The sequence below is a fragment of the Cebus imitator genome, unplaced genomic scaffold, assembly GCF_001604975.1.
Source record: "Cebus imitator isolate Cc_AM_T3 unplaced genomic scaffold, Cebus_imitator-1.0 Scaffold119, whole genome shotgun sequence".
Taxonomy (NCBI): domain Eukaryota; kingdom Metazoa; phylum Chordata; class Mammalia; order Primates; family Cebidae; genus Cebus; species Cebus imitator.
In genome coordinates this window covers 2,118,265-2,133,185 of record NW_016107434.1, presented here as the reverse complement: position 1 = coordinate 2,133,185, position 14,921 = coordinate 2,118,265, and the positions used below count along the sequence as shown (strand labels likewise).

The 14,921-nt window shown below is 35.6% G+C and overlaps 1 protein-coding gene and 1 pseudogene across 1 annotated transcript in view; both read right to left on the bottom strand.

The window, feature by feature from the left end:
- Window positions 1-14,921, bottom strand: part of DPH6 (diphthamine biosynthesis 6) — a 196,169-nt gene that overhangs the window by 98,909 nt on the left and 82,339 nt on the right. The window contains exons 4-5 of the mRNA XM_017539516.2: window positions 5,961-6,034; window positions 1,930-2,048 (exon numbers count right to left, since the gene is read on the bottom strand). Coding sequence (XP_017395005.1) covers window positions 1,930-2,048; window positions 5,961-6,034 — 193 coding nt within the window. The remainder of the gene's footprint in view (window positions 1-1,929; window positions 2,049-5,960; window positions 6,035-14,921) is intronic.
- Window positions 11,999-12,624, bottom strand: LOC108311882 (annotated as a pseudogene).

Below are 14,921 nucleotides of genomic sequence, written 5' to 3'. Positions count from 1 at the left end.
AAAAAAAAAAAAAAATGATTACGACAGTAAATTTTGTGTTATGTATGTTTTACCACAATAAAAAAATGTTTTTAAGTTATTAAAAAAACCCCAAAATATTATAATGAAACAAGCCAGAAAATTTATGAGTTCATTGGTGCCTATAAGACATAAAGGTTATGTAATATAATTATTAAAAATATATTTGTATATATTCATGTAGAACTGACCCTTTTCTATTATAAGACCATTTCATAGAAAAATGGTCCACAAAATTTTACTGATCCCTCTCCCCCACAAAAAAGCATTTTTTTTTTTTTTGGCTTAAATCCTGTTCTGCCAATTTTAAATGGAAGGAAAAAGGCTTAGAAATCTATATTGCATCATTTATATTTTTCAATGTCTTTAGAAGTACTGTGCCATGTAATAAACCTTTCTTTAATACTATTCTAAAGAATGATTTTCATCTTTGCACACCTATAGGTAGTCATTAGAAACCATGTGCTGTAAATGTTAAAATCAGATCTATACTTTTGTAAATGAGATGCCAAAGACAAATGAGCTCAGTTTTATATTTTATCCAACAGCTTGATAAAGCTAATTCCCCATCTCTAATCTCTATAGAGAGGCATATACTGAAATGAAAGAACACAGAATATTGGTCATATACTACTATAAAGATGGCAATAAGGTCAAATTCTTTGACTATCTTTTCAATAAGGTGCTAATACAGCCTTTTATCTTATAGTAAAAGGAATAATATGTGTACCTTTCAGTGAGATGTCACGTCAACCTCATTATGGGACTTTGTAGTCTTAGAAAATTCAAAGAGAAAGCAAGAGACAAAGAAAAAGCAAGAGGGAATACTCTGTACAGAGTCACACAGAAATTCATTTGACAAATATATTTATAATGAGACCGTTAATCGTGAGAGCTGCTCGACAATCTTTCTCAGAAATAAAAACATAATACCACTCAATCTTTCTAGTTTTAACAGCTAAGAAGATCATCTACAGGTTCTCTAAATAAAGCTTTCAATGCCAGACAAGACCTCAACTTCAGCAAGAATACAGTAGCTTGGTATTTACCAAAGAGAAATATTATGGGGTCTGTATGCTTTTTCTTTTTCTTAATTTTATTTAAAAAGTGAATGTATCTATAAAATCTTCTATAGCTTGAGACCTCATTATTTCAGAGATCAGCAAGTGAAACACTCTCAAAAGAGATACATGATTTAAGCTTTGGGAACTCCCAGGCTCCAAGCATTTTCTATTATAGGTTCATGATATGAACATATTTGGCTCAAGCCCTATGGTTTCTCAAAAATAATTACATAATTCAAAATAAATTAAATGTGTTCATATGTAATGTCCATATTTGAATCAGATTACCATCTGCCTGCTGTGTCTATGCTAAATAATCAGATAACATTTTCTCAAAGATGATTTTCTCACCATCCCCAATAAAAAGCAGTACCCTATTTATTTTTTATAACAAAAACAAAACAATCATTCTGTTTCAGCATCATTCAAAACACGTTAAAAAAATCACGTTTTGTGTCAAATATATAAAGAAGCTTCCAAAAAACCCCAAACAAACAAGACAAAAGTAAATCTTGTATTTCCTGTTTCCTACAAGCCTAAATTCCAAACCCCCACAAAAAACAAAAGACCTTAAATTGAAAAAAAAAAAAAAAAAAAAAATTAAAAAAAAAAAAAAAAAAAAAAAAAAAAAAAAAAAAAAAGAAGCTTACTAGAAATCACTTTGGCAAATGGTCAAAGCCCATTTTAAAACTTCCCTTTATGCAAGGTGCTTACTCTATTTCTTCAGCTTTCGCCTCCATATTTTTATATTTGAAATCAGTTTTCTTTGTTCATTGTAACTACTTATTAGTGAACTGAGATTATCTATATGGCAACAAACAGCTCCCTTGAGAGTTTGGATACATACCCAACGCTGCTACTTTGATGATCACTGCTTGAATGTTAGATGATATCATTTCTCTGAGCAAATCTTCCTGGTTTCTCTGCCAAAGGTAGGCTAAAGGCCGGAGATTAAGCCTTTTACACCTACAAAATTAAAAGAAAAGGAAAGTCAGATGTTACCTTAATATTCTATACTTGGATCCACAGCAATTACTTTGATTTGAAACATAATGCTACTTTCAAAGATTTTAGCATCGAAAATGCTTTTAAAAACGTATTTTGCATAATGAAGTTTAAATATACAACATAAACATATTTAATTTCCATGGGCTATGCATAAACTGATAAAAGTGAAATTTCCAGGCACACTAGAAATATTAATTTTAGTAACGCTCTAAGTTTAGAAATCTATGTAAAAGAGGTTACAAATGCCAGTATGTTCTCATTTTTAAAACTTCTGTCGGTATCAAAATTTTGAAGCATGCACAAAGTGGGCAAATGATTTACCCTAGTAAAATAACCAAATATTGATTAAATTAAGAATAACTATAGTTATGTGGACTATTCTTAATCTACTAACTTTAATTTTTTTTTTTGAGATGGAGTCTCACTCTGTTGCTGGAGTCCAGTGGCACAACCTGGGCTCACTGCAACCTCCACCACCGTGTTCAAGTGATTCTCCTGCCTCAGCCTCCCAAGTAGCTGGGACTATAGACACATGCCTCCACGCCCAGCTAATTTTTGAATTTTTAGTAGAGACAGGGTTTCACCATGTTGGCCAGGATGGTGTCAATCTCCTGACCTCGTGATCCTCCCACCTCAGCCTCCCAAAGTGCTGGGATTATAGGCGTGAGCCACCATGTCTGGTCATTAATTTTTTTTTAAGAATTTGACTCTGGGTAAAAAGAAAATACTAAGAACAAAAAGGAATACAATTTATTAAGTTTCTAATATGCTGCAGGCATTGTAGTAGATATTTTCCATTATTGGTACAGTAGAAAAAATATAGGTTTTGGAGTGAAGGCACATACGGATTTGAAACCTCATTTTATACTCTACCTGCATAGCTTTTGAAGTCAAGTAAAATCTAAGTCTTTGTGCTTAGCTTACTAGTTTAAAAATAGGTGCAAAAATATTTCCTTTCCAAGTTCTTGAGAAGACTAAAAAATAAGAAAATGAAATAATCCTTTCCTTTCCTTCACACTCTACATCCAATCTACCACAATGCAGAATGTAATCATTCCTCATCATTATCACTGCTAACAACCTCGCCTGAGCCACCATTCTCTCATGTCAACATCCTAATTTCCTTCCCTGCTTCCACTGTCATCCTTTTAAAATCAATTTTCAATGAATTTTGGAAAGCAGTCAATGTGATCCTTTTAAGACATAAAAGATATCATAGGATTCCTCTGCTCAAAACCCTCCAGTGGCTCCCCATCATTCCATGAATCTCACCCTGGTTAGTTCATGCACTTTATCTCCTACTACTTATTCTCTTCTCACTCCATCCTATCACCTGCTGCCAGCTTACTCTGGTCTGTTATATTAGTTGTGTTCTCACTTCCTTCATGCCTTTGCTTAAATGTCACTTTCTTAGAGAGGACTATAATTGTTTAATCAATTAAAGGTAATATAGATAAATAATGTAGCACAATGCCTGGATAAAATAGGTATTCAATAAATGGTAGTAAAAGCCAAATGACTTGCCCAAGTCATACAGTAGTTGGCTGGGATCAGATTTCAAACCAAGAATATAGCTCTAAAACCCAGAGTCTATAAGTGTCTACAAGTAAAACCCATTGTTCATAGCATCTGTAAGGTTGCTTGTCCAACTACTCTGACCTATACTGATCTCTCTCCCAGAGACCCCAATACTTACTAAATGTACAACGTTTGGTCATTTACTCATACATGGCCTTAAAAGTATCACTATTTTTTTTCATTTATATATACCCTGACTTTCAAAAACCCAAACCTTCCTCATTGCAGAGACTGTTGCATGTAATTTTTCCCTTTTAAAATGTCTCAGAGCATCTAAAGCAATGCTGAGGCAGTTGATAAATACAAAAATAACAAAACGTGAACTACCCATGCAATACAAACACTAGCTCTTGCTGTCCTCTCATCCAGTGTTTAATGCCTACTAATCAATAGCCTCTCTACCTTTTTAAACTAAGATTTACTTTTTATTAACAAAAAAGTTTTTCTTCCTGTCTTTATTGCAAAACTTGAGGTTGTTACTTTGAAATTCCTCAAAATCTCTGGACTATATTTAGACTTAAGTAAAATGTTTCAGCCTATTTAAGTTCTTTAACAGTTCAAAATATCATGGCTCAAATAAACTTACTCTGTAAATCAATGCTGAATTTGCACTTGTGACATCTATTGAACACTTTACATTCTGAAATTATAATAATACAACACAAACTACAAATTGGGCATAAGCTAATTCAAAATTGAGTTTGTAGACAATGGACTCCCAGTAACATCACTTTTGAAATTTCAAGAATAAAATTACTGCAGATATGCTTTATAATATAAAATCTGTTCAACCATGTGTTGAAGTGTACCTGAGATTGTGTTTTGAGAAAGTCTACCCATGGGCATGCCATGTGCCCTTCTTCCATACATATACATGTAATGGGCAGCCTCTTAATCAGGAACACATTTTTATTTGGCTTTTAACTTTCATAAATAGATGTCATCCCTATCTCCAGTTTGGCTACCCATTAAATCATGTGGGTTTGACTTATTAAAAGACACTAATTTTTAAACCAAATAATTCTCAGAGAAAATGATCTAAATCTTGATGAAAATACTATTATTTCTAATATATTGCTTAATATGCAATCCATCTCCATCTGTAGATCAGCTGTTCTCAAACGCAGATCTAGATAGGATGCAAGGAAAACTTTCTCAAAATACACATGCTTGACCTTATTCCCCACTCCACCATCATCATCCATTGTCCAGAAATTCTGACACACCTCTAAAATGCAAGATCATATTTCTCTTCATTTAACTATGCTTTACCCTGTTTTCCCTTCCTTCACTCTTAAATTTCTATAGTTTTTAACTGCCTGAAATCCACCATGGAATCAGAGAGAAAATAAATAAAATAAAAATAAAGCTTAAGTTTTAAAATCTATTAATATGTAGGTTTTAAATGAGATAAGTCAATAGGAATGTTATTTATCAAGAATATAAAAATACTATATAAATACAGCCATTATCTTCATTCAATTTACCCTTTCAACTAGCAAAATAATTTATTTGCTGGTCAAATTGTACTTAAGAAAAATACTGGAGTCCAGTTTTCTTTGTTAATATAATTATGCCCAGAATCTCTATACAATATTGTATTTATCTAAATAAATTAAAAATGAAAAGTAAATTCATTCAGCTGGTATATTGCCAGGCCAACATTAAGTAACCAATGTTATCATTTAACCTCATGATTTTTGAATAGATCAATAGAATTGACTGTTTTGCTATGTGCAGCTACAGACTTCACTAGTGCTCCCTACCTTAGAAGAGTGGAGAGGGACTAGAAGGAGGGGAGCAACATCCTAAACTTCCCTGAAAGTTAAATGGCTAATATACATAAATATTTCAATCACATAAGTATTTCTGGACAAGAATTGAATTATATGAAGCAAAGAGGAGATGACTCCTTAGTAAGCATTTTTTTCTCTAAAATACTACTGTATTCTTATCTCTTGATTTTTATTACAAATGATGAGTTAAAAGAGATTAACAGGATATACTAAATCAAATAAGTAAAGTTAAAAATAATACTTCTCACTAAAAACTGTCTCAGTTCTATTATGGATTATTTTTCCTTACAGTAAATAAGTTTTCTCATATGTGATATAAGGATAGAGAAAAGTAAAAGCATGACTTCTGTTATTTAGGTGAATATATATATTTAGTTACATGGAGCATGTAGAATACCATACCTATTTATTATTTAAATATAATTACTGATTTTTCATTTATTCATATTCTTAAAATACATACACTATTAAAATTAGCAAATTAATGTTTTCTTACACATTTTCCACTCGAACACGCTGATAGCCAGAAAGTATAGCACCTACTGATATCCCCTCTACTTCTTCTTTTTCCTGAAAATAAAGAAAAACACCCGTAACTTTAAAAATAAACTAACAAATGGCTCCACATCATGCTCTGAAAATTATAAATGAACTGTGTCTCATCTAGAAGACTATCTCAAAGAAGAGTAATTTACTGAAAATATAATCGACATTCAGAAAAAATTTACATATATTTAAATCATTCTCTCAACTGTGAGAAAAATAATTATGGTTTTACTTAAAATTTAAATAACGAGAGATCCCTTTCCATGGAGAAAGCAAAGACCTAGGCAGCACTTCCAAAATGTTTCACACTTAACATATTTTTAAAGACTCACTGATGTTCGATGGAAACTTTTGAGAAATTTCTATTTAAGGACAATATTTTCCCAGATTGAGTAACTTCTTTTAATTGAAAATTAAAAATTTTTTAACTTAAAAAATTTAAAAATTAAGCAATGGCATAAATATATAAGGGAGCACAATAACTTTTATCTAAATCTTAAAAAAAAATATTTGAAATAGGAGTATCCAGAAAGCAGAAATAGTAGTATCCAGAGTAGCGGCATTGCCTGGATAACAATATGGCACAGTAGATAAAGAATTCTACCATGCGAAGGAAGCAGTGAGTTATTGTCAATATGGTTGCAACAGAGAGCATCCAGCAGTATATCCAGCATGGTCCCACAGGAATGACAACTCTTCTGTCTAGCATACTCATTAACGAGTTAGAGGGGAAATGTAAATTCAAGTATGATCAAATTTGCAGATGATACAAAGCTAGAATGTATTAAAATGAAAAGAAAAGAAGATTAATCAAGTACATGGATGGATTATGGACAACTTGGGGATTTGAAAGTACAGGTTCAAGACGAGATTTAATGTAAAGAAGTATAAGATAATACACTTAGGGAGGAATAATACACAATAGGGGTATAACCTGGGGAAATGTTATCTAGAAAACAGATAAGAAAAAAGTGATTGGGGGTAATTACTAATAAAAAACTGAATAGAAATTCTCTGAATAGATGTAAAAGAAAATCCATCCTAGCCTATGGATGTACAAAAGAAACTACTTCTGAGAGATCACTTCATTATGAATACTCTGGTCTTACCAAACTTGGACAATGAGAAAGAAAAAGTGTTTCACAAAAAACAAATGTTAGTATTTCAAGACATACTAAAATAACCCTGTGTACCCTAAAAGAATGCCATAATAAATAAACAAAAACATGCAAAAGGAATTTTTCACGTCTTTAAAGCCTATTCAAAAATTTCCCTCCAAAATGATAGAGTAATACCTGTCCTAATCACCCCAAAATAAAACAATTATTTTTATCAGATAAGGTTTCAGGAAAAGATCTATTTCCTTTACTTTCTTATTTCAGCAACTTTGTGAGAACACTTGCTTATAACCTTTCCCTAACCTTCCTAGTATTTTTTTTTTCATAAAGTCATTGTACTCATTAGAAAAAGTCATGGCATAGAGTTCTTTATTAAATGCACATACAGCATAGATCAGAGTTGTTGACTAACGTTATCAAAAGATGTTATCAAAATTTTAGTTATATCCCTGTATCATATAGATGTTTATCAGAAGTTCTGTTATAAAAATAATGAAATACTAAATACTGTAGATTTATACGAGTGTATATATATATTTCTCTAGAGATCATCGAAACAAAGAAAAGAGCCACTGGTATTTCCTTTCTTAAGTCAAAGTACTATTAAAATAATAATTGGAATTTATTATCCATTTGCCATGCACTAATGTGATATGATTTTTATTTAATGCTTACCACAACCCTAAAACAATTTCTTCTTTGTATACATGCATTCTGTGGAATTCTCTTCTACTCCTATTTTTTTTTTATTTTTTTTATTTTTTTTTTATTTGTTTATTTTGAGACAGAGTCTCACTCGCTGTTGCCCAGGCTGGAGTGCAGTAGTGCGATCTCAGCTCTGGGTTCAAGTTACTCTTGTGTCTCAGCCTCCAGAGTATCTGGGACTACAGACATATGCCACCATGCCCGGCTATTTTTTTTCTATTTTTAGTAGAGTTGGGGTTTCACTGTGTTGCCCCGGCTGATCTTGAACTCCTGGATTCAACTGATCTGCCTGCCTTGACCTCCCAAAGTGCTGGGATTACAGGTTTGAGCCACCACACCTGGCTCCATCTACTTTATTTTTTATTTGATAACACTTAACTATTCAGCACTAAGTAAATTCTGACTATTCTTCAACACTGAACCTACATATAGATCATTAGTTGTATTTGTTTAATAATTTTTTTTTTTTAGGCCTCCTGGGTTCAAGTGATTCTTGTACCTCAGCCTCCCGAGGAGTTGGGATTACAGGTGTGTGTTATGTCACCAATTCCAGCTAGTTTTTGTATTTTAGTAGAGACAGGATTTTGCCATGTTGCCCAGGCTGGTCTCAAACTCCCAACCTCAAGTGATCTGCCTGCCTTGGCCTCCCAAAGTGCTGCGATTACAGTTGTGAGCCACAGCACCTGGCCCAATAATTATACTTACTACTGCCTGATAGAAATCCAGCCCTCTTACTTACTTAGCTCTGTGATTTTGAATGCTACTGAATTTCTCTGTGTCTGTTTCCTCATCTATAAAGTGAAGATAAAAAAATATCAGTTCCTGTTTTCTAAGGTTATTGTAGAGATTAAATAAAATAATTTAGACAAATAACACAGTATCCAGCACCTATTAAACATTCAGGAAATATTTTCCTCTTTAATTATTATGATCTTTACTATTCCTATTACTTCTGTAACTACCTGTGTTACTAATTCTACTATTATCACTACTGACTACTACTAGTCATCCCTCAATATCAGCAGGGGATTGTTTCCAGGAATCTCCCCACAAATCAAAATCCACAGATTCTCAGGTCCACTACATAAAATAGTGCAATATTTGCATATAACCAAGGCATGTCCTTACATAAACTTTAAAGTGTCCAGATTATCTATAATACCTAGTACAATGTAAATGCTATATAAACAGTTGCTATATTTTTAAATTTTTATTTTTATTTTTTATTAGATTTTCCTCATAATATTTTTGATCTACAGTTGGTTGGATCCATGGATGTGGAATCCGTGGATACAGAGGGCTGACTGTACTGCTTTCCAGCAGTGAGACCTGAATAATTCAGGGATAAGAAAGATTTCTGCTGATTCCTTAATCATTACGAATGCAACTACAAACTTCAAATAAAGAGCCAAATACATATTTAAAAGATAAAGATCTACCACACAGTCAATCCACTCCTTAGAAAAAACAAAGCTAGGCTCAGGTTCTGATCCCTAACCCACCTCATTTGGGAGAAAAAGTCAGTAAATAAACAATAGCAATGGAAGTGTCAGCAGAGAAAGAAAGAGAATGGCTACTAACAAAAAAGATACACTGAGACAGCATAAAGACAGCCAAATGAATCACCTGTGTCATAGTTGAAATAAAAATAAATATGCTACAGGAAATTAGTAATATAGACTCTGGGACCCTATCCTTACACATTTTTTAAACCAACTCAACTGAGGTATAATCATGTACAATAAACTGCATACAGTTAAAATGTGCAATTCAATGATTTTGGATTGAAACCCGCGAAAGTGGTACCATAATCAAGATAGAGATAATTTCAGTTATTCCCAAACACATCTTTGTGCCCTTTGCAGCCCAACTCTCCCTTCAACCCTGGACAGAGATAAGAAGAGAAGGACTGTTGCATAGGTACCTACATGGCAATGTGGTTTGCTGCCTCCATCCCCCGTCACCTGTATCTGGCATTTCTCCCATGTTATCCCTCCCCAACCCCCCTTACGCCACTGTCCCTCCTTATTCCCCCACGAGACCCCAGAATGTGACATTCTCCTCCCTGTGTCCATGTGTTCTTATTGATCAACGCCTGCCTATGAGTGAGAACATGCAGTGTTTGATTTTCTGTTCTTGTGTCAGTTTGCTGACACAAGATGGTTTCCAGATTCATCCATGTCCCACAAAGGACATGAACTCATTGTTTTTTATGGCTGCATAGTATTCCATGGTGTATATGTGCCACATTTTCCTTGTCCAGTCTATCATTGATGGACATTTGGGTTGGTTCCAGGTCTTTGTTATTGTAAACAGTGCTGCAATGAACATTCGTGTGCACGTGTCCTTATAGTCCAACGATTTATAATCCTTTGGATATATACCCAGTAATGGGGTTGCTGGGTCAAATGGAATTTCTGTTTCTAGGTCCTTGAGGAATTGTCACACTGTCTTCCAAAATGGCTGAACTTAGACTCCCTCCAACAGTGTAAAAGTGTTCCTACTTCTCCACATCCTCTCCAGCATCTGTTGTCTCCAGATTTTTTAATGATCGCCATTCTAACTGGCATGAGATGGTATCTCAATGTGGTTTTGATTTGCATTTCTCTAATGACCAGTGATGATGAGCATGTTTTCATATGTTTGTTGGTCTCATATATGTCTTCTTTTGAAAAGTGTCTGTCCATATTCTTTGCCCACTTCTGAATGGGTTTGTTTTTTTCTCATAGTTCTGCTTTAGTTCTTTGTAGATTTTGGATATTAGCCCTTTGTCAGATGGGTAGATTGCACAAATTTTTTCCCATTCTGTTGGTTGCCAGTTCACTCTAATGATTGTTTCTTTTGCTGTACAGAAGATCTGGAGTTTCATTAGATCCCACTGTCTATTTTGGCTTTTGTTGCCAATGCTTTGGTGTTTTAGTCACAAATTCCTTGCCTATGCCTAGGTCCTGAATGGTTTTGCCTAGGTTTTCTTCTAGGGCTTTTATTGTGTAGATCTTATGTTTAGGTCTTTAATCCATCTAGAGTTAATTTTAGTGTAAGGTGTCAGGAAGGGGTCCAGTTTCTGCTTTCTGCACATGACTAGCCAGACATGGCTAGCCAGTTTTCCCAACATCATTTATTAAACAGATAATCCTTTCCCCATTGCTTGTTTTGTCAGGTTTGTCAAAGATCAAATGGTTGTAGATGTGTGGGGTTTCCTCCAAGGCCTCTGTTCTGTTCCACTGGTCTATATCTCTGTTTTGGTACCAGTAACATGCTGTTTTGATTACTGTAGCCTTGTAGTATAGTTTGAAGTTAGGTAGCTTGATGCCTCCAGCTTTGTTCTTTTTGCTTAGAATTGTCTTGGCTACTCAGGCTCTCTTTTGGTTCCATATGAAGTTTAAGGTGGTTTTTTCCAGTTCTGTGAAGAGGGTTCATAGGTAGCTTGATGGGGACAGCATTGAATCTATAAATTACTTTGGGCAGTATAGCCATTTTCACAATATTGATTCTTCCTAACCATGAGCACGGAATGTTTTTCCATCTGTTTGTGTCATCTCTTATTTCCTTGAGCAGTGTTTTGTAATTCTCTTTGAAGAGTTCCTTTAAATCCTTTGTTAGTTGTATTCCTAGGTATTTAAAAATAGGTTTTCTTCTTCAATGTAGTAGAAATGCAAAGACCTGGAACCAACCCAAATGCCCATCGATGATAGACTGGACAGGGGAAATGTGGCACATATACACCATGGAATATTATGCAGCCATCAAAAATGATGAGTTTGTGTCCTTTGTACGGACATGGATGAACCTGGAAACCATCATTCTCAGCAAACTGACAGAAGAGCAAAAGATCAAACACCACATGTTCTAACTCATAGGCGGGTGTTGAACAATGAGAACACATTGACACAGGGAGGGGAGCACTACACACTGGGGTCAGTTGGAGGGAAATAGGGGAGGGACGGTGGGGGGTGGGGGAGCTGGGGAGAGATAGCAAGGGGAGAGATGCCAGAGGTAGGTGATGGGGAGGAAGGCAGCAAATCACACTGCCACATGTGTACCTATGCAACAATCTTGCATGTTCTTCACATGTACCCCAAAACCTAAAATGCAATAAAATAAATAAATGGGGAGAAAAAAAAAAAAAAGAAATGCCCAGAGCCCAGTCACAGCAATGCCTGCCCTAGCACAGGTGCAGAACAGCTTTATTGATCTCTGTGTTTGTCCAGTCTTTCAGAATGTCGTCCAGCTGGTTATCGAGATCCACAAGCATCTGGTAGTACCAGCTGTCCAGGAGTGACGCTGAGACCCTCTGTGCCTCTGGCCAGTCTTCACAGTAGTCATGGTGTGGGTCTTTGCAATGCCATCTGTTCTCATGGTGCTCGTACACGTGGATTATAGGCACTATGTGGTACATTGTAAATTTGGTGTTGTCTACCATGACGAGTGCAGTGTCACTGAAACCCTCAGCAATTCTGGGGGCCACCTTCTCTGCAACCTGGTTTGGACTGGCATCCTTTACTCACTCATTAGCAAGGTAATAACCAGAAATCACATAGCTATGATCTTTGCACCATGAATCAATCAGGGTAAGGGCCACCTCCAGCATGGGGGAGAGGGCCAGTGGAAGAGGGGGATGTAGTCTACAAAAAGGGTATGGTACGCGCCTGGGCCACCCAGGGGGAGGTGCTCCTTATGCGGCTTCTGCTTCTCTGCCACCAGGAACCTGCTGACAGTGCAGTGCAGGTACTTGGCGCCGTGCAGCACCATCTTGCAGTAGACCTGGGTGGTCGGCTTCACTCTAAGCATGCTGACCCAGGAGGGCCCGGGAGGGCCCTGGGCACGCAGCTGAGGCCGAGGCCTGATCTGCTGCCTGGCTGCACGGTGCCTCGGCAGAGAAGTGGGACAAGGTGGCGGTGAGTGATGGCACGGCAGCAGGCTGGTGGGGGCCCCTGAGGCCTGGCCCTGCTCGGCCGGGCCTCGGCTCCTCAAAAAGCGCAGGACTAATGTTTCTAATTTAAATGACTATTAAGTGAGAAAGAAAATACATTAATATTTTAAAAGAAAATACTCCGTTTATTTAGTTTGGCATCAATTTGTTTGCTAGGTATCTTTGTGTGGCTTATACTGTCACAACAAAATTCCATATAGACTGGGTTGCTTAAACAACAGAAATTTACTTTCTTTCAGTTATGGAGGCCAGAGGTCCAAGTTCAAGGTGCCAGCATGAATTCTCTTGGACTCTGTTAAGGCATCTCTTCCTGGCTTATAGATGGCCGTCATCTTGCTGTGTCTTCACAGGGTTCCAGGGGTAACAGAAAGAAAGCACAATCTCCTTTCTGGTGTCTTTTCTTACAAGGATACTAATTCTATCATTGAGGGCCTCACCTTCATAACCTCATCTAAACCTAACTATCTCCCAGAGGAGATCCAAATACCATCCAAATACATCTCCAAATACCATCACATTAGAGGTTAGGGCTTCAACATATGAATTTGGGGTAGGAGACATAATTTAAGTTTATAGTACTATCCAAAATAAATAAGACTATTAGGTACACTGAATACAACTCTGGAGCTCAAGAGAGTACAGGAATATATGTGGGTATTATCAGCTTATACCTGAAGCCATGGGAGCAAACAAGAACCTCAAGTAGGATACAGGGTGAGAAGAGGGCTGAGTAGAAGACCCTGGGGGTACACCAACATTTAAGGAGAGGGAGGAGAAGCAAAATCCAGTGAAGACGTTGGAAAAGAGTAGTCATAATGACGGATGACATAACCAGGATAAAATAATGGTGTGTGCACAAATGTAGAGAAAATTTTGATGAAAAGGCAAGGATAAAGTACAATATTAGCAAGTACCCAGTACGCACTAAAATTTATGTTAGGTACTTTGTATATCTTATTTCAGTTATTCCTCATAACAATCCAAAACACTATTAAACTGATTTTATATGTGAAAAAACAAGGTGCTTAACTCATTCAAGTTGACAAAGCTGATAGATAAAATATCAAGCCTTCAAATTAAGGACTGTCTACCAATGACAGCTGTGATCCTTCTTACTGACATAGTACCATATGCCATAAAAAGTTCAACAAAACCATTGTATTTTACCATTCGGAGGTTGATTGTGTCCATTTAGGAGAAAGGTACAGTCACGATTAACAGAAAAAATAAACATTTGAAGGAAAGACACATATGCTGCCAGTTCTTCAAAGAATGAATTTCAGATCCTCAAAGGAAAAAAAGGGTATAATTAATCAATGATTATCTTTTACTAAATTTAATAGAATTTGGAGATTTTAATTCATATTAAGTTACATTTTTGTCATCAAGACAACCAAAAGCTAATCAAGTAGTGGAGACCAAAGGGGAAGAAAATAGAAATTAAAGATAATAATATTAGTAACTGAGAAGCTAGAGACAAAGACTGGACCCTAAATAGGCTGGCACATTGCTTAACCACAGGAGCTCTCTGACACAAGTGAAACTATAACTATTCAGCTTAGGCCATTATCACTATAAATGATGATACGTAAGTTCAACTCAGGAAATAAAGTCAGCAATAGCATCACTGAGTGTTAGAAATAGTAGTGTATAATGTCATTAACTATTTATATTAGTTACTGCTCTCAACAACACTCAGAGGTAGATTATCATTATCTTCTAACTTTGTAAATATGGGACATTAACCGATTCTTACAAAGTCAACTATGACCAAATTAGAAAAGCAAGCATCACATGCCAATTTGTTGCTTAGAATACTTTTCCTCCCCAATCTTTGTCAACGTAAATCACACCTGCAAGATTGCCAGGAAGCTAGTCCAGGCAGCTGACTGACCTATGTCAACAATCTTAACAATAGAGACGGCACTTCCTAAAGCAAACAGATACTCACAAACTGGTTAAAAAAAAATAGGTTGATTACTAGAACAATTTCCATACCTATCTGTAGGCAAAAGGATAGTTATACCAATAATTTGTTCAGAAAGAGCCAATACATATATCAACACTATGTTTAAGAATCCAAGAGCTGAATCTTTATCATCAATCATGATTCTCAGAATACTTTTTTTTTTTTTTTTTTTTTTTTTTTTTTTTT